General features: G+C 37.1%; 3 protein-coding genes and 1 long non-coding RNA gene across 5 annotated transcripts in view; 3 read left to right on the forward strand and 1 right to left on the reverse strand.

The window, feature by feature from the left end:
* dsx-c73A (doublesex cognate 73A) overlaps positions 1-9,692 on the forward strand; it is a 37,035-nt gene extending 27,343 nt beyond the window's left edge. The window contains exons 2-5 of the mRNA XM_066726993.1: positions 3,943-4,197; positions 8,385-8,535; positions 8,832-8,954; positions 9,562-9,692. Coding sequence (XP_066583090.1) covers positions 3,943-4,197; positions 8,385-8,535; positions 8,832-8,954; positions 9,562-9,662 — 630 coding nt within the window. The 3' untranslated portion in view covers positions 9,663-9,692. The remainder of the gene's footprint in view (positions 1-3,942; positions 4,198-8,384; positions 8,536-8,831; positions 8,955-9,561) is intronic.
* LOC136773361 (elongation factor-like GTPase 1) overlaps positions 1-14,833 on the reverse strand; it is a 100,359-nt gene extending 85,526 nt beyond the window's left edge. Inside the window, exons 1-4 of one of the 2 annotated variants that reach the window (XM_066726991.1) lie at positions 14,368-14,833; positions 11,753-14,280; positions 11,394-11,516; positions 11,153-11,298 (exon numbers count right to left, since the gene is read on the reverse strand). In XM_066726991.1, coding sequence (XP_066583088.1) covers positions 11,153-11,298; positions 11,394-11,516; positions 11,753-14,274 — 2,791 coding nt within the window. In that variant the 5' untranslated portion in view covers positions 14,275-14,280; positions 14,368-14,833. Of the gene's footprint in view, positions 1-9,734; positions 10,959-11,152; positions 11,299-11,393; positions 11,517-11,752 lie in introns of those variants that run through there. The other variant, XM_066726992.1, reaches the window with a different exon arrangement.
* Positions 14,834-17,350: 2,517 nt separating this feature from the next.
* Positions 17,351-18,373, forward strand: LOC136773476 (uncharacterized). Its single transcript, XM_066727184.1, has 4 exons — positions 17,351-17,457; positions 17,701-17,751; positions 17,845-18,128; positions 18,221-18,373. Exons 1-3 carry the CDS (start codon positions 17,410-17,412, stop codon positions 18,091-18,093), a joined length of 348 nt encoding a protein of 115 aa, XP_066583281.1. The 5' UTR covers positions 17,351-17,409; the 3' UTR covers positions 18,094-18,128; positions 18,221-18,373.
* Positions 18,374-18,811: 438 nt separating this feature from the next.
* LOC136773636 (uncharacterized) lies at positions 18,812-19,457 on the forward strand. Its single transcript, XR_010822658.1, has 3 exons — positions 18,812-18,951; positions 19,187-19,295; positions 19,355-19,457. It is a non-coding gene; the product is annotated as an uncharacterized lncRNA (long non-coding RNA).
* Positions 19,458-19,799: the final 342 nt, after the last annotated feature.

Here is a 19,799-nt window from a genome sequence, read left to right on the forward strand (position 1 = left end):
TTCCGATTAAATATTTGCTTCTTGCGAATCTAGAAACATTTAAGTTGATAGATTCTAGCCTTGCGACAAGCAAATATTTCATTGAAAACTGCTGATATTTCCTTGATTCATATAAATATCACCTCTTTCCGATTAAATATTTGCTTCTTGCGAATCTAGAAACATTTAAGTTGATAGATTCTAGCCTTGCGACAAGCAAATATTTAATGGAAAACTGCTGATATTTCCTTGATTCATATAAATATCACCTGTTTCCGATTAAATATTTGTTTAAATCGACTGTATATTTCATTCTTTCAATCATTATTTAGTTCGTTTAGACCATAGATTTTTTTCTACGAAGCACATTTACATTTACGTATATTAAATATATACTTACTGTAAATAAATATTGCTTTTATTAAGTAAATATTTCAAGTAGATAATTTCCTTATTTTAAGCAAATTCATTAAAATTAAAACTACCAATTTACTCGTGAATTTTCAAAGAAATATTTACTCCAAAGAAAGCGAAATTTATTTGATTCAAATAATTTTTTCTATCAGTGTATGCTTTCGAGTAGTCAACTCGATCGTCGTGATTCATGATTCGAGCAACGTGCATCAATTCCAGCCAATCGTACGAAAGAAACCGGACGTTGCTTCTCCAGGGAATCCACGTAATTTTCGTTGCTCCATATTCCTATACACATACACACAAACATATAGATAGGCGACCACTCCCCTTATCACAATAATCCTTATACCACAGAACTCTTCGTTTATATTCCCGGAGGATTGTCTCCATCCTCAAACTCCTTACGTATATATATATATATATATAACTTCCCTCCATGTATTACGTAAGATTAATATAATTCATCTCGCAGTAGGCTAGATTAAATTGAAATTGGAATGCAGAAGAGATTCAAATTTAACAGTTTCCCTCTGTAACCAGTTTTATTCTAATGGAATAATTGAGCAGGTATATATAGCGTTCCTAGGTAATACCGCAGCCTGCTGCTGTACTCAACGGTTTTTGTATAAATAAACGAAAGAAAGAATAGATATATATATATATATATATATATAACGTTTTATGGATTACGAGCAATTACCGAGGCTCCCGCAGAAATATCTTTCAATTGGATCTGTTACTTTTTCCCAGCTCAAAATTAGCTTTTAATTCTTTTTTATCGTCGTGATTGGTCGTTTCTCGCGGCACGGTTTGGTTTTCCCGCGAAATTACACCGTGCGAGGATGAAAAATGTTTGGTCGAACGGTGTGCAATGCAATGCGCGCACAGCTATATATATACTATATAGGATCGGTGGTGGGCCGTGGGCCTGCCTTTTCTCTCTTTGTCTCGGAAGAAAGGAGAGCGGCACGCCATTCGCTGATTCTCTCCTGCGGCGTACAACTTCAACTGCGAGTCAGCGACTGACTATACGGTGCCAGTAAGGGTTCCGGTGGCATAGCCTCACGTTCCAGGAAGTCACTTCACCGACAACATCCATCTCCTTCTTTCTTCGCGTCGATACTTTATCTTCTTCCTCGCTTCTCTTCTTTCCACCTTTTTCATCATAGCCTTCTCCTCTCTTCCGCCTTACCTTGCCTCCTCTATATCGGGTTTCCTTCCTTATTTTCAGATACACACACAAATTTCCTTTCCGATAATCAACTCTGTTCAACATCTCTGCAATATTCCCGAAATCAATCCCGAGTGTACAGTAGTATAACTGGAAATAAACCAATAATAACGTCTTTCCGTGTATATATATATATATATATATATATGTATATACATAGTATGCATAGAAGAAGGATGTAAATTCGTTTATGGCAAGTTTATTGATAATCGAAGAGGCGTCGATAAATCGTTCATTAGACGGTGTACCAAAGCGAGAAAAATCCTGTCGATTAATAGCAATAATTAAGGACCTTGACATTAGTAGATAAGTCGCGAGTTTCTCGAGTGCCAGAGAGCTAGAATCGCAGCAGCCCCTTTCCTTAACCGAGAGTTAACCGGTTGTCCTGTACCGTAGCACCTGCCAAGGCCAGATTTGCAAAGGCTTCTTCGCCAAATTAACGAGATCGAATAATCTTCGCCGTAGCTTCTCTCGCAGCGTCCACTTTCCGATAATCGAATAACTGTTTCCTGTCCCTCGTCGCTATATTCGCCATGCGGCATCCTACCTCTCCGAAGCTTCCTCCACGTGACAATAATCTATATATCTATAGCGCCACGTGTAGAGATTTTCTCTTTTTTTATTAATACACTTATTTTTAGGGAGCTCGGAAGAAATGGTCGAAGAACGAGAGTGGTTGAACGGTAGCCTCGAAAATATTACAAGGCCGTGAGAAATATTAAAGTTTCAGCTCTCTGCCCTTTCACCCCTTAAGGCGCAGCACAGCAGCGGGGCCAACTCACTTTCATAAATCCTCACGCACAGCCACCATGTACATCCGACTATTCCGACTCGCTGCTACCGCGAGCTGGCAGAAATAAACCTTATTCGCTGTACGTACACTCGCTTGTATAAGCTCTCCTCGACATTGGAAAACTTCCTCCAAGACTTATGGAACCACGCTGGAATATTGAAATATTAACGGAGACACGCGAATAAATCAAACCCCTTGCGAGTCGTTCGTCACGGCTAATAAGAGTTTATTTATATTATGTATATATACGGGGAGGGGGGGGGGTGAGCCACACACTCGAGAAGCGTCGCAATACAAGAATTCATTATATAATCTACGTAGCTATAATAGATATTAATTTTTGCGACTATAGAACATTTTGAAAACTTTTTTGTATCTGTATATCCAGAAACGTCTGAATATGAATTAATATTATTCCAACAGATAAGAAAATAAATAAATTCTTATATTCTAACTTTGCGACGTCTCAACTACACGAACGCAAAAAGAACTTTCTAAAAGTACCGAAAATTCTCAGACGAGTTTACAAGATAACGTAGCGTGTTATTACATTGATATATTGTAAACTTTCTAGCATTGATCGAAGCATCGTTAAGTAATCCGTGCCAGTGGTACACACGTACTTACGCCCACACGTTGAAGCGTTCATACTCTGTGCAGGTTGGTACACGTCGCGCGAATGGCAGAAATGCGTCGTACGGGGAAAAAGACGAAGGACGGAAGCATCGGACTGAAAGAATGATCGTTGATGATAGGCCTTTGATGGGCGAGGTGTGCAGGAGGAGGGGGGGGGGGGGGGAACTTTGTTAAGGGCAGCAAAGTATATATAGGAGAGAAGCGAGCTGCGAGATAAGATTTGGCATTCGAGAGAGTTGCGCCGCGTGTTCCATGACGCGATAATAACTCTGGATCTCGCAAAAATAAATCAGTCACGATCGTCCCTTGCTCGAATCACGGACGGTAACGTGAGAGATCGTTCAGATTTACAACGATCCCTTTTAACGATCGAGTCAGTCCGGTCTCTCCTAACGGTCTACTCTCTGGTCGCATGAGAGAACAGCGTGGACGTTGTGGTCGAAGACAAAGAGAGAGAGGGAGCGGAAGAATTTATATGCATATGCCCACGTACGCACCACTGCACGATGAGTACAACTCTCGTTAAACTGTTCCAAACGCGACTGTATTCACTCGTCTGTTGATTACCCCCACGTGATACAATACCACGACACATAATTGAGTCGTACCACTTATCGATCGGCGATCGCCAATTTTAAGATAACTCTCGACTCCACCCATTCACCGTATCGTATCCCAAGATAAGCCTGCCTCGCTCAACAATCATCAATCGTTCGGTCTTACTCCCTTAAATGACCCATTCGTCATGACGAGAGCATGAAAATCCTCCGGACGGAGTCTCCCATTTTTGCATTGATCTTCGTCGAACCTGATGCCACGCATTTTCAACGCGCGTGTTAATAAAGAAGATTTATTTTTTAACGTAAATTTTTGTCTCTATTATCAGACAGGAGTACGGTTACCAGAAGGAGCCAGCGCTGCTTTAGCCAAGCCTACCAAGTACCATTACTATCCTCACAATCAACACATCTACTTGCTACCGGAATGTGCAGTCCAGCAAGTTTGCAATGCTGTTTACGTCAGGTTGAACTTCACGCAGCCCCTTTGTGCCTGTCCTGGAAGGTATCGTGACCCCTGCAGCGCGTCTCTCGACAGCGATGACCTCCACACCACCGAGCTGGTTACCGACCCACGAACCAAGGTCTGTATGCGATTTATTCGATTCTTGAAGAAAATCCACCTCACCGTTCTCCCATTTATACTTGTAGTACCATTACCTGGAAGACTGTGACAATTATTTTATCGTACCTTAATTATTTTTAAAGTGTAAAAAAGCGAGAGAAGTTGTAAGAGAAATGGAAAGTACCACCCGGTAGATACGAGCAGAGTTCCTGCGTCAAGAGCGAAGCATACTTGGCAAAAACTGGTCCTTGGTGTCGGAGTGACTTGTGCATCGCTCGTAACTCGATAAAAAAGCAAGGGAAAAAATGACGAGCAGACGAAAAGAAGTAGGAAGAAGGGAAGATTCTGCAAGCGCTCTTGCCAATTTCTTCCTCGGTCCATACCACGTACCGTGCTTTATGAATTTTGCTGCAGGAATTTGTGCAATAGGAAGTAATTATTGGTCCAACTTGTGGAGTTGTATAAAAGAGATGCTTTACGTGAATGAAGATCCGCGAATAATGGACAATTATTGGGAAGACGGAGGAGGATGCTGGGGCATCGTTTCGACGAGGAAAGCCAAGTTTGACAAAAGTAGGCGAAGGTATATACACCGAGGACTCTGCATCCGCTTGACACACTGTCACGAAAACAGGATATCGCTGGATTATCGCACTATCCATCTCCTTTCAGGCCGATGCAGCTCGCGCTATGCGCGATTTTGATCAACGGGATTAACTGGATTTCCTCCTACATGCGGCCAAGACGCCTGGCAGCGATTTATGCTCCGCTGCGCAACAATATCCTTTTACCACTGCCACCCCCACTCCCTCCCAACTATCCTACGCAGCTTCATTTTTTCATCCAATTATCTTCAGTCACCGCTTATTCAACTTCCTCTCTGCTCCACCTTTCAGTATCTTTCGGTGTATTATATTTCACAGTTACCGATAGTCTCGATAATACTCGTTAGGCAAACCAAAGTTGGACAACTCTTCCAATCTGTTTACGTAATATAGTATAAGAAAATTATTCAATAATTTATTTTACTTCAAAAGGAGATGCACTCTTGGTTTAAAATATACGCTTCGTTTTAATTCAACGGGGAACTTTGTAAATTTCTATGAAGAGAGAGAGAGAGAGAGAGCAGGAAGAGATTTTGCCAAAACGAAAGGAAATTAAAGATTTTGTCAGAGTCCTGCTACTTTACGATAGAATTCGTGATCCAATTTCGATAAACGCTATATAAAGTGTGCTATATTGTACATGTATATATGTGTATTACCGGATGAACGTAGAGAGGTGTTGGAAAAATGTAAGAAAAGCAAGAGTGAAATTATACATCGCACTTGTAGGAATGGTAGATGGGTAGGGTGTTGCTGAAGAGTACGCTTGCAAGTGGAATGAAAAGGAGCAAAAAGGGGAGGAATGGAGGAAAAAGTTGCTGCGTGAATCGTTTAAAGGTATAACAATAATAATAAGAGATAAAGGTGAGTCGAGGGTTTGCTTTTGATGCAAATGCGAATATAAGCAAAGGAAGAAAAGTTTGACGTCGATTAGCCTCAAGTATCCAGCAGCAGCAGCAGATGAATGAAGAGGCTATAGCGAATTAGCATGAGAAAAAAGCTAATAAGGGGGGTAAGGAAGAAGAAATATTGCCCACGGTGAACGTCATACCGAGCTATGCCAGCACGATCTTACATACATCGCATCGCATCCCATCGCATCGCATCCCATCGCATCGCATCGGATCGCATAGCATAGCATCGCATGGAATATGTGGAGCGGACGCGCGCAGCATTTTACTCCTTTTTTCAGCGAGTCCATGTGCAGAAGCGGCAAGGCATTAAATCGATATCTAGTGCATATCGGGACTCCAGAATGCAAAAGAGGGTCACAGGACGATCTGGCTGATCTTTAAGCATCTTTCGATGTACCTACCTATATATATATATCGACCAATTCTCTCCCCTCGAACCCTACATATACATATATGTATAGTCGCAGTCGCTCGATCGTTATTATTACAAGCTTACACCACGCGTTGCACAATGGCCATGCAGCGAGATACGGCGATTCCTCCTTGAGCAAATGTATACGCGCTGCTCTTCTTTCCAACTTACAACTCCTGGCAAATTGCAGCCTAGGTCTATAGTGGCAAGTTTCGAGGCTCTCGAATCACTACCGAAATCGTTGAACCTCTGGGTAAGACGAAAACTGACCATTCTCACGGGCGTTTACGACCATGTAAACGGCACATCCACGCTTCGATTCGATTACGGGACATCGCACTTTAATACGTTGCACTTTCCAGAATCCGGAAGACATGGAAAATGACAGTTCCGTTAACTATGGACAAGAAGCTAGTCATGGGTGAAAACAAAGAAAACAAAGAACCAATTTGGAGTCACGTCGATTATCGCAAGTGACTGTGCAACAATATGAGATCATTATCCGATACATTTACGCAACAGCTATCCGAGCCCGTGACATTGAAGAAGACGATAGTCGATTGCAAAAAGTTTGCCTCTTCGCTTCCAGTCGAGGCAATCACTCTAAAGACTCGCAATCCTCTCCGAAGCGTGCACAAAACGCTTCCATTATTCAGGGCCTTTAAATAAACGTAAAACGCGAGGTTACACCGAAAAACTTGGCACGCTTTGATATGTTCTTCGGGAAAGCTATGTATATAAGAGGGGGGGGGGGGGGAGAGAAATACTATACACAGCTTTCTCGCTTCTCGAAAGAATTTCGTGTATGGCAGAGAAATGATTTGCTTGACACTTGCGGAATTGGAGAATCTCGGGTCAAAGTGTCTCGCTGACAGTGAAATTTAGAAAAGAATGGGGGAAGGACGAGAGTAATGGTGAAACGACTTGTGTCTCGCTGTGGGAAAGACTCACTCACTTTCAGCCGGTATGACAGCTTCGGACCGACGACGTACGTATATACCTTAACACAAAACAGCGCGACGACTTTCGTGCACGTACCGGCCTCGTGACATTCGGTTCCGTGTACCTGCACTTCCGCTCACTCTTCTTCTCCCATTTTACTTGTATGCATATATATATGCTAATACCGCATCTCCCAATATAAAAAGAAAAAATCTTGCCCCTTCATTCTCTCTTCCAACATAGTTTTATTATTCCAAAAAAATATCGTCTCTGAATAATTAAATTTATAATTGTTAAATATTCAGAATTCAGTGATAAAAGTATAAAGTTTTCGAATCAGCAATCTCTCGATGAATAAGCCGCAGGATCCGAGAGAGAGAGAGAGAGAGAGAGAGAGAGAGAGAGAGAGAGAGAGAGAGAAGAAAAGAGAAAAGTCATGGTAGACTTGAGTTTAGGAATCCCGCTCGAAATATTTATGTGCTGCGCCGTGTACTCTTTGCAAGAGCAGATACAGTCTACAGTTAACTGTAACGGACTCTTCTCTTCTCATCTGATTCTTCTGCTGCGCTCTTTGCGCTTTGGCTGTGTCCAGCAGTGTAAAGTGTTCCTCCTCTCCTTTCCCTCATTGCCATCGCACTCTGATCATGCACATGCACATACCCAAGATCGTATTTACCACATCGTATTATTAACCAATCACTGTACTTCCTCCTCACTCGACGAATCAATTATTGCGCGGCAATCATCTAATTTCCATACAGCTTCCATATACCGATAAACGTGCCATATAGACTAATGGCAAAAACTATCTCGACGAGCTATCAACGAGTTTCAATAATTCTCGACCAATGGGTTTCTTCTCTTCGTAATTTTACATGTTATTTCTCGAAAGAGAGTAAGGATTACAGGCGCGATTTTCGCGCGTTAATTTGTCGACGGAGTAAGCAAGTAACCACCTGTTGACATCGAGCTATAATCGTATCTCATTATAACAACAAAACGGTGGTCTCGGTTAATGTAGTTCTCAAGCGTATGACCTCTGGAGTAATAAATAGCTCTGCGCGAGAGAAATAAAGAAAGGAGAAACACGCGCGAGGGAGAAGACAATATCACCTCGAAAGCTTAACATAAACAGAGCTTTCTCTCTCGGCTCTTTATAAACAGCGATGCAAACACGAATAAATGCATTGTACATATATACGCGTATATTCCGCAATTTGCAATTAATCCAATTTATTCTATATGATAATAATAATAAAGAAAAAAAAAGCAATTAAAGTCGAATGTGAGTTGGGAGGAATAATAGAGTTCTCTGGAAATCGTTTGGTTTCAGGCCTTGACTCTGGTGAAGACTTGCGAGCCTGTGGCTGAAATGCGCGAGTGCAGAGCACCAAGGGACTGGTCCTTACTGGCACTGCAAAACGTGCGAACAGGAAAGTCCCATTACCTAGTGATATGCCGCTGTCCCGACACAAACATCCTTGGTAAGAGTACATACTATATATATACACAGGCTGAACTATCAGTACGTTTTTGCACGTTTAATTACCGTCTACCAACACTTACCCGCTTTCGTGCTTAAGCTACAAAACTAGCTTTGCTCGACCAGCAAATCCTATATAACGGTTCTAACGTTGAAACTTGGCTAATTATGCTAAAATCTATCCAGCAAAATGAGCCTTTATAACTTTTCTTTTTCTCCAATGGATTTCATTAGGAGAGCAATAAGATATGCACACTCTTAATCGAACCTTTATTTTGTCCTTTTTCAAATACACAGAGGGTCCCATGAGTCATGATCAACCGACTTACGCCAGTGTTCCCGGTATCCGCGTATATGGAATGATGTGCGTTCAAGGAAACAGGAGAGGACGACCGTTGAGATACAAACGCGATCTCTCAGGTAAATAAATCTCTGCGGAGAAAAGGATAGCCGCGCGTTTTCCCTAAATTCCCTTTTGAAATTTCTTAGTCCTTTCTATTCCTCGAACGGCTAAATTTCGTGCAGAGTAGTTGCCACTGCCAGCGAAGGAGGAGCTTATTAAGCGATCGAATAACGGTGAGCGATTAATAAATCGAGCAGAAAGATAATTACGAAACGTATTCATTTGTAAAACCGAGCAGTATCCGTTAGTAGCTAATTTAATAAATTACTGTGGCAAGTACCAATTCAGTTAATCAGCCAGCTCTAAGCTTGTAAGAGAGTTAAGGGCATAGGTCCACGGATGGTAAGTGCACCAACGTGTACATATCCGCTAATTGATTCTAATTAAGGTGCAACTGATTTAAAGCAGCGAATGTGAACGACCGTTGAAGCTGAAAGCTAGTTTTCTTCGAAACGACTCTACGTTTAATGTATATCGGACGATGGTTTTCCTAGGAGAAAATTTATTTTAAGCTCCATGGTTTCTTAGCCGGTAGCAGCAATAGAATAATTAATGCCCAGATATAGCAGGGCTCCCGCAATCTATATATATATATATTAATTTTGTTTTCCCACTTATTTTTAGATGCGGCAGCGGATGGAATGCAGGCACCGGAGGAAAAGGAAAAATTAGAATTCCCGTGGCGTATGGTGCCTGAACTGCTCGACTCGGCGGACTGGGATTAACTACCTACAATTACCTTATCGCCGATAAATTTACAGCAGTTCTCTTCTATTTATTACGATCATCTCTTTGTCATCTCACACTCACCTCGAATCTCCATTATTTATAATATTTATGTAATGTTCATCACGCGAGGCTAGTTGATACTATAACTGATGATCACTATAGATGTGACAATGGTCGGTGTGATTTACACTTCCTATCGCTAGATTTCGATCCTCCATTCCTTAAAACGACATCACATCCGGAATGACCTTGTTTTATTGCAAACTATCAGACAATTCTATTCGCTGATCGATGGATCGTTCGATAATAATACACGAGGAAATTTGATAGAATAATAAGTAGCGAAGGATCGACAGAGAAAGACGCTGACTTTATCAGCTTTATTCTTAGAAGACGTAGCCTTATTATTTTAACATACGGCCTATTATTCGCGTGAGCATATAGGAAACAATGACTTATATACTTGTAATACTTCGGAAAAATTCAACGACTCTTTTCTCATTCTCCATTTATATAGTTTAGAACATTTAAATACTCTATATAGAAATATTCGTGACACAAGAAATATTTATCTAAAGTGAAAGAAAAAATATTATGTAGCTGACTGATCTTTTTAAGCACGTTTTATTTTTCACCCCTTATCGATTATAATTTTATCGAATTAAAAGATAGTATCGCGCGTTAGAGGGATTATAAAGCTTTGTGCCACAGACGCCGCGTCTGTAACTGAATATCTCTATTCTACTATAGATTAAATATAAATTAAATAGCTGGTTAAAGTGGGTATAACGCGATCATCAATATTTTACAGGTTTAATTTAAGCTGCCAATATCTTACATTATTAATTAATTACTTAAAAATGCTTCAGTGCTTGTGGAAATAGTTTCTTTCCACGGTATATCCATTATTTCCATATTATCCATCACGCAGATGCCTTGTGCGTGAACATTTTGTCAACTCTTATCATTAAATAATTTTATAGCCATCTCCATTATATACAAGTGTTTTTTAGCATTTGCGATCTTGTCAAAGAAGCGATCATTTTTAGGACACTATCGTTCAAATGTGAAAGAATCGTGAGCACGAAAACATAGATTTCTATAATTTTCAAATCCGTATTACGAGAATTAGATTAATATTGTATTGTTCGCTTGTCGATCTAGCGTAATAAAACCGAAAGGAAAAAGTTCTCCAAACATTTTTTCTCAAAAAATCAAATGCGTGTAACTCTCATGATTTGGATTCTCGCACTTTCATATTACTGTATAATCATGATCATAATAGCTATATGCTGTAAATAACAATCGACAATAAATCAGCTGTCGTTGCTATATAATAAAATGATGCATTATTCCGTTTGATATATGTAGCTCTTTTGTATAGATTTCACGAGTAAAGAGGAGTTTTTATCATTTTTTTGATTACTAATATTTCTGATTTATATACACAAGAGCAGAGAAAGATAGATGACAATTTTTGACTCACCGAGAACATCGGAGTTGACGAGAACACTGCAAGTATACATGGGGGTTACGAGCCTAGGATGTCTTAAGTTAAAAATTCTTCTGCAAGCTTCTTTGCACGCTGACATTAATTGGCCTGCCAGAGATCCTTGGTTGAAGTTTCCTTCGCTATAAATATATCAAACGGAATTTAATTGTAATAATTAAAATGTTCTTGAAATTAATGTATTACTATAATTTGTGCAATAAATGAAATCTCTTACCTTTGGATATCTTCCATAATTTCCCACTTCTTCACGATGAAACACACACCCATCATAGGCTCTTCGCACAATGGACCAGCCAGTGTTGCTAATTGAAATCCATTTATCATACTGCTATCGTATCTGATATTGAAAATTTAACGTTAATATAATATAACTCTTTGTAACCGAGCAATGATTCACATTAAAAACAAAGCGTTTCTTGATTAACGCAATAGAGAATTATATTGGTCTAGGACAGCAGTTAATTCCAAATATTTTATTCCGTTATGTTCATAAAATAAAACAAGTGTGATTGTATTTATTTAATTGCTTAAGAAACGCTTTATATAGCTTTCATTTTTCTCGAAAATACTTACACCGCTCGAGAATCCTCCAAATTATTTTTTCGTTCCGAGAAGAATCTATGCTGATAAGTAGTTTCATTTAATAAAATATTGGGTCCGCATTTTCTTGGACCAAATGACCATATCTTATTTAAAACATCATCCCATCCGGCTTCTTTAAATAGTGCAACCAGTTCCGTTTTAAAGGACTCTATTGATTTTTGTTGCTTTCCTGAGACGGAGGATTCCTCCAATGATAATTTATTGAAACCAGCCAACTCTTCAATATTTTCTTCCTTCTCCTTAATCATTTTATTGTAAAATTGATCCAATATTTTTATTAAATCAGAATGTTTCTCTAAAAATTTAGTAACAGTTTCTGGAAGGGGACTTGCATCAATTTCAAAGCAGCATTGTCGATTCGATGTCCACATTTCTAAATTGACTTTATCTTCTTCTGTCTTAGTCTCTATTGCTTCATTTACCATATCTACTTTCGGCGGTGGTACTATAGTCTCTCTAAATGGAACAATAGGTTGCGACACATTGATCTCTACTTTTGCATAACGTAGTTGCAAATCTTCCAAACACCTTTCAAGATGTACTTCACCAGCTGTATTCAGAACAATTTCTCCTGTCTCTTGTATATGAACAGTAGCACATGCATCTGCCTGATTTAATAGCTTCAAACCGTTCATAACTTTTTGTAGATCATTAGGATATTTTGGCTCCAAAGCTACTCTAAATATAGGGACAGCAAGGGACGTTAACTCAGTGAATGATGGACAAGCTATTGTTGTTGAAATAGTTGCAGTTTTCAAAACATGCTCTTCTAAGCCACCTATGCCAAATACATTCCCTGCTGGGACTTGATCCACCACCTCTAATTCTCTTCCCATTAACAGATATAATTTATCAATCTTAACTTTTGTTATATATCTACCAGGTTTTAAGTCTTTTAAAACAATTGTTGAATCAATTTCTTCTCCTGCTTTTTGCCTTTCAAGAGCTATCTTTGGATTGTGTTTGGGCCCTAGTACAAATACTTCACTATTTGATTTTAAAATACCTGAATATATTCTCGCGAATGCTATTAAAGTATTTTCTTCTTCATTTTCAACATGCTCCTGATCTCTTTCTGTTTCTATTTTGCATTCTACTTCTGAGCTAGGCGATTGCTCTCCTGATGGTTCTCTGAGTAGTTTTTCTGCATGTCTTTGTCTTGCAATTTCCCTTCTTTCCGCCAATTCCTCCGCAGTTAGTGGCTTCGTTTTATTTTCTGGTAATGCTTTTCTATCAACTGGAAACATTTTAGATACAAAAACTATAATTGGTGCTTCTTCTGAGGAACTGCAAGCTAAAAATGTATCCTTAAGTGCTTGCGTCTCTGATGGCAGTGATAGAAAATCTGTATTTCCACTAATTAATCTTTCAATCTTTTCTGAACTTAAACTGTGAGGGGCAGGGATTTTTTCACATGCCATATTTAGACAAGCCTTGGCTAATGGAAGCCATTGGGAACAAACTGCTTGTAATTGAGCTTTAGGATCCGTGTGTCTCAGGTCCCTTGTTGTTAATTTAATATTTAATTTTTCAGCAATAATAGGCACCTTTTCTTTATCTTTCCTTACAACAATAGTTTCATATAGGTTCCAAACATTATCAAGGATTAATTGAACGAACAATGGTTTCTTAGCTTTTTCTTGTGCACCTTTCATGATCCTTTTAGTTTTACTATTTAAGAAATAATCCCCCCATAATGTTTTCAATAGGACCTTTTTACTGAATCCTAGCTTTTCAGAGAAAATTTTTGCAAATTCTTTAATGCCAAATCCCCAGCCATCCACCGCACTTGTAAATAATACATTGCCTTGTTCTGGAGAAAAATATAAATTTGAGTCATCTATCTCTTCTAAAGCTGATTGCCAATCAGTTAAAGCCCTTTCATTAACTGCTTCAGATTTATCATTCTGCATTTCTTCCTTCTCCTCACGTTCCATAAGGTCACTTGCAAAAACCTCTCCCATTACAGCATTTACTTGTTCCAAAACTTGACTCAAATGTACATAGGCATCAAGAGGTGTTAATTTCATTTCTGTGATTAATCGATCAATTTTATTAAGAACCAATACTGGCTTTAAACCTTCTATATATGATATTGATAAAGCGCTTCTTGTTTGTGGACCAACACCTTCTACTACATCAACTACAACTATAGCTCCATCGCACAATCTAACAGCAGTTGAAACTTCTGATGCAAAATCTATGTGGCCTGGTGAATCAATAAGATTAATCAGATACTCTGAATTATTAAATGCATGATATAAAGCAATGGAGCTAGATTTCATTGTAATCCCACGTTGCTGTTCATCAGGACGACTGTCTAAATAACGAAGCTTGCCTGCAAGCTTACTAGAAATAATTCCATTGCTTGCAACAAGAGAATCAGCCAAGGTAGTTTTCCCATGATCAACATGTGCAAGTATACAAATATTACGTATGAATTCAGGAGCTTTTTGTATTTCGCTTAGCTTATCTGAACTGATAAGACGCATTGTTTACTGAAAAAATTAACAAAAAATATGAAATTAATTTAATACAGAGGAGATTAAATTTCTAATTAAAAGTTTAAAAAAAACACTATATACAGTGACAGTAAACACTATTTCACTTTATCCTGTTTCCAAAGTACACAAAGTTCACTAAACACAAGAATATATTGATGCTCGATGGACATTGCCTCCAGTGTGCCCAGCATACCCGGTATTTTTTTGTTTGTTTCAAATTTACGAATAAATAACGCAAGGTTTTTATTAAATTCACTATTGTCTGACAGAATAATTTCACATACAGTTAGCGATGAGAAAACGTGGTTGACACTTGCAAGATTTTGAGGTTATATACATTCAAGTCACCTATTCCTTGTATTGCCAAGAATGGTGTAATTTTGTTTCAATGCAATTTAACATTACGTATATTTTGACTATTCTTTAATCTTTAACTTGTAGGTAATCACTGGACTTATCGGCCGATGAGTGTTGATTTCATAAATAAGCTTAAACGTTGCTCATAATATTATAAAGGGAACAATCATGAGAGTGTAAGCCAGCTTAGCTGTCGAACTTTTAAAACACGTGGGAAAATAATATGCAAGGCATGGTTGCCAATTCCCAATATTAGCTGACAGGTTAAATTCTTTGTTGGAGCACTCTGAGCCTGAGCTTGACAATCAGTTTAGCAATAACATACATATTTATTACTATCATTTTTTTATCAATAATTGCAACTATTATACATATATTTAGTAATCGCAAAGCAGAAACATTTATTTAAAATGATTCAATATTATTTTAAATTAATTTTACACAGTGCTTGGCAAAATAAATAAGAAATATAGACGAGGGTTAATAAAATTTTTATAATTGTAAACCAAGTTTTCTCATTATATACATTTGATTGTATGTAAAGATATCTTTTCAGAGGATATAGAGAATCGAATAAGCTCCAATATATGCGCTGTTTATTTTTTAATTAAGATAAAATATCGGGTATGCTAGGCGCATTAAAGGGAATGCATGTTTATCGATCATCTATATATATACAGGGTGTCCTAACATTTCTGTTATATAAGATGTCGACGTGTTCACTATATTGAAAAAAAAACTAATTCAAACATATTTTTGTTACATTTAAAAATCTATTGGATGGTTATATTGGCTTACGTTTAAAGGGCCTGGGAAAGCTGAAGAGGACATACAGACCATCGTTGAGTTTTTTTTAACACAACTTTCCATATTTTTATGTATGTTCTTTTAGTTTATTTCAGTAGCTTTAGACAAAACTCTCCTTTTATTATTTCATTTCATTCAGTCGTTTACGAGATATTTTTATTTAAAATTGCATATAGTTGTGGGTTTGGTTGAAGGAGCGTGCGTGACCACACACGTGTACATATACACAAGCATATAGTCTTTCAGCTACTTGCATACTTTCAAATCAAAATATCTCGTAAATGGCTGGATGCTATGAAAACGTGAAAAGATTTTGGAACGCTGTGAGAATAAGCCACACAGATCGCAATAAAAGATGTTGGCGAGGGGTGTAATTTAAAAAATTCAAGGTGACCTTCATATTTCCTTTAGTACGTCTCTCAAGTTCAAACAAATGGTACTATCATATAACCACCTCAAAGGGAAACAAATTTTGTTCGAAATATTTTTTCTGCAATTAAAAATAAAGAAACTTATTTGAGGCGGGACATAAAATTGCACACCTGGTTTAAATATCGAGGCTCTTATCATGTCCCATAGATAACTAGAACTTAAAAATAATTCATTTGTCAATATACGTAACTCTAATAAGAGATATGAATTTTTGTATAAAATCAATTTAAATGCAAATAGGCATCAGGAGTTTCAGGAAGGTCCTATTCAAAAAATTTACATCTCTATAATATGGTTAACGAGATAACATTGTTTATGTTCCACGTTGTGTTAAAGTGCTTTGCCTTATGTATTCTTTATGCTATCATAGCCTTTTTCCATATTTGGCTAATATAATTTGTGACGATTTAATTCTTTATCGAATTATTTTGATGAAGTCTGTAATGAATGGGGTAAATAGGGGTTAGGCATAAAACGTGCATAGGACTCGCGGATGTTATAATCAAGAATTCACTTCGACTCTATGTATATATAAATGGAGCCAATTTTTACTGCCGAATCAAAATTTCGAATACCGAACTGTTAATTATTATTCATTTCCACAGTGCCTCCATGCATAATAAATATTTTATTAGTAAACTAATTCACAGATCCTAACACAAAGAATTTAACTTATTAGCTAAATTGGCAATTATAGATAGCACAGCTTCATATTTCATTTTTGCACGTGTTTTAAAAGTTCAAAAACTGAATCCATCTACAATAATTGTTCTTTTTGCAATACTATACGAGTAATGCACGAACTTGTTTATTAACTTTTTGAATAAACAAAAATGATTTGTTTAGTCGTTATTTAGATTTTTCAGTTATCAAACTTTTTATTTTAATTTAAATCCATAATAAAATTCAAGGGATATCTAAAATATCGCAGCCTTTGACAGTGAATTATATAATTGAAATGAAAACACAATTATTTAATCATTTTTTAAGAGCGATAATTTTGCGATCGCGAGGTATGATATACGTGCAAAAAAGAATAATAAAAACAGAACGATTACAAATGAATAAGCTGCAAGATACGAGTGCACGAAACTTTTATTTGCAACCGGAAATAATTTTGCCCAGCTGTGATATACATTTCTTAATTAATCAGCAGCAATATAGTTTTTTTAATAAATTTATTTACTATATTTTAAAAGTTCACATAAAGTAATAATTGGAATAAAAACAATATGATATTTTTAATTGCCTAAAAAAAAGTCAGAAAAATTTATGTTTACTCTCTTGGACATCTCTAAATTGATAGAATAAAAACCCACAAAGTTTTGATTGAGCGTTATATAAATATTTTGATAGTGATCTGATGAGATTCAGTCGCTTCCTGCTGCAGTATAACGTATTGTTTTGCTCCGTCAGTGACGCAAAATGTGATACATTTTGGTTGATATATAAGAGAACGCACGAGTTCTCTTTAATAGTAAAGGTTGATATCAAAACTCGCACTCTCGTTGAATCAAATTGTGCAAGATGTTCCGTCCAATTTTCCTTCTGTCGCTGTGCGTTATGGTTCTGGCAGTGAGTTAAAAATTCTATTATTATATCGTACTCTATATAATGATAAATGTCTCTACACTCTGTCATACTCTGATATTGCTTAAAACGCGTTCAAATGAAACGAAAGTAATTAGTGGAAAATGCTAAAAAGAGCAGTAAATTAATTTTAACAGCTTTATGTATATATATATATATATATGCATATCATATAATATGATGCATGTAAGATTGTGCTTCGTAGTATAAAAATTTGATATATTTTAGATGCCCAGAAACGAGAATGATCCTAGTGGACAGTCAATTGTAAAGAGCCGAGTGAGTGGATTTCTATATTGATATTTGTATTATATTTTGGTAATTATATATTGCGTTGACTAGAGTAGCTAATTGATGGAATTTTGGGTAAAGGTGGCAAGACAGTCGAAAACAATGGAGACATTTGGAACCGGAATAAGCAGCGGATTTGACGCGATTTCGTCAGCGGCGGGTACTTGGTCAGCGGGTGCTGATGCCGCTGTGAGTGCAGCGAAGATGCCATCCTCTTTGGTTCAAGACGCAGCAGAGGGAGCAAAGGGATTGTCCGGAAATGGAGGAGCTGGAAGAAAACGCAGAGCTTTGAATTATAACACAAACGAAGACGACATCCCAGAGCAATAAGCGAAATAGTATAACGTTGATCAGTTGCACCTCAGGTTTGACAATGATTCTGTACAATTTGTTCGTTCAATTCTTTAATATGCCCCCTATGAATGTTTATTAATTTTTATTATTTCCATTCTTCCAGATCCTTTGTACGACAGACACAACTTTTTCGTCATTCGCACCGTTTTAAAATTCCTACACGTATGGAAGCAGGAAGCATAATTGAAATTATATTATTTCTGTATGTTTGTTGATTTGGATTGAAATAAAATAAAAACTGCACGATTTGCTTTTATTTTACTCGATGTAATTTACTTATCTTTTAATTATGTATACAATTATGTATGGTAACAGAATTGCATAAGCCATATGCAGCACAAAGGCAAATAATTTTCTAATATGTCATATATAAGGATTCTGTCCGGTTATTGTTAAGTATTAACGGCTAGCGTGTTGGGTTTCGCGCAAAGGGAATAATAGTTTCAGTATAGATAAAGCGATAAAGAGGATAATAGAAAATTAAAATAAACTCAGAGATTTAGTTTTTCTATTTCTCCAAGAATCGTAGAGTTTTACATATTCTCCATCGTTGTTATTTGTTCAATTCCAAAATTGTATACAGTCATCTGCGTGGTTTACAGTGATAATAATCGTAGATCGTAGTTTTTCAGTTTGTTGATTAAATGAATTGTTTTCACTGTATGTCAATCACGGTACAAGCTGATATAAATATGCGCGTTGTGGTATGACCAAATTATTAACAGCCCAACGGTTCAATTGGTAGAACACACAGTAAAAGACAGAAAAAGCAGCAACATGTTGAAGAACATTCTTCTGGCTTTTTTGCTTATCGTAATCATTGCAACTATGACGGTAAGAAATTTACAATATTAACATAAATTTTAATAAAATGCAAGAGAAATTTCAAAGAAATCTTCTGGTGAATTTTTCAAGTAATATTTTGAGAATAGAAATTTAAGGTTCATTCAAAAGTATATCCTTTCTACTTTTAATAACTTACAAGTTTGTGTAACAAATTAGCTTACATTCCGTCATTTTGTTGGGGCTAGCAGTGAATCTAATCGTGTTAATTTAATATTTCCTTTAGAATGCTCAATTTCTGCCATTGATGGATGACATGGCAAGTATGCCTAGCAAAGCGTTAAAATCTGGAATGGACTTGGCGCAATCAGCAATGGGAGGAATGGCTGGTTAAGGTAAATTTGTAGAGATAACATCGGAAAAGTATAATATTAAAGTTATTCCTTCATTCTAGATATAACGCACATTTGAATGCCTATTATGATAATAAATAAAAATTGGACATGAAGCTTGTACTGTAGTGGCACTAAAGGAATAATAAAACTTACTGCACTCTATCTATTTGAGTAAAACATTTATTTTTCTTATATTATTTTCCCATCACCTTCCTCTCGTTCCTTTCGTATAATCATCCATGAAAAAACATATCAAAGCGCTATGATATCAAATATTTGGACGTGCTATCACCGAAAGAGAAAAGTTTGATAGGTGAAAAAGTAAATGAATCAAATTTTCTTGAGCACTTGCCTCGGTTATTGGACGAGAAAGTTTAGTAAAATTCTATGTACGTACCATTTTGATTACTTTGCTTCTTCGGAGGGTAAAGGAGATAAAGTGGAGGGGTTGGGAGGGTCGAAAAGCGTCTGGTACTGTTGTGAGCTAAAGTTCGAGTTTGCGTA

The sequence above is a fragment of the Prorops nasuta genome, unplaced genomic scaffold (assembly GCF_024137725.1).
Source record: "Prorops nasuta isolate Cenicafe-Biocafe unplaced genomic scaffold, Cenicafe_Pnas_1.2 PNAS00005, whole genome shotgun sequence".
Taxonomy (NCBI): Eukaryota; Metazoa; Arthropoda; class Insecta; order Hymenoptera; family Bethylidae; genus Prorops; species Prorops nasuta.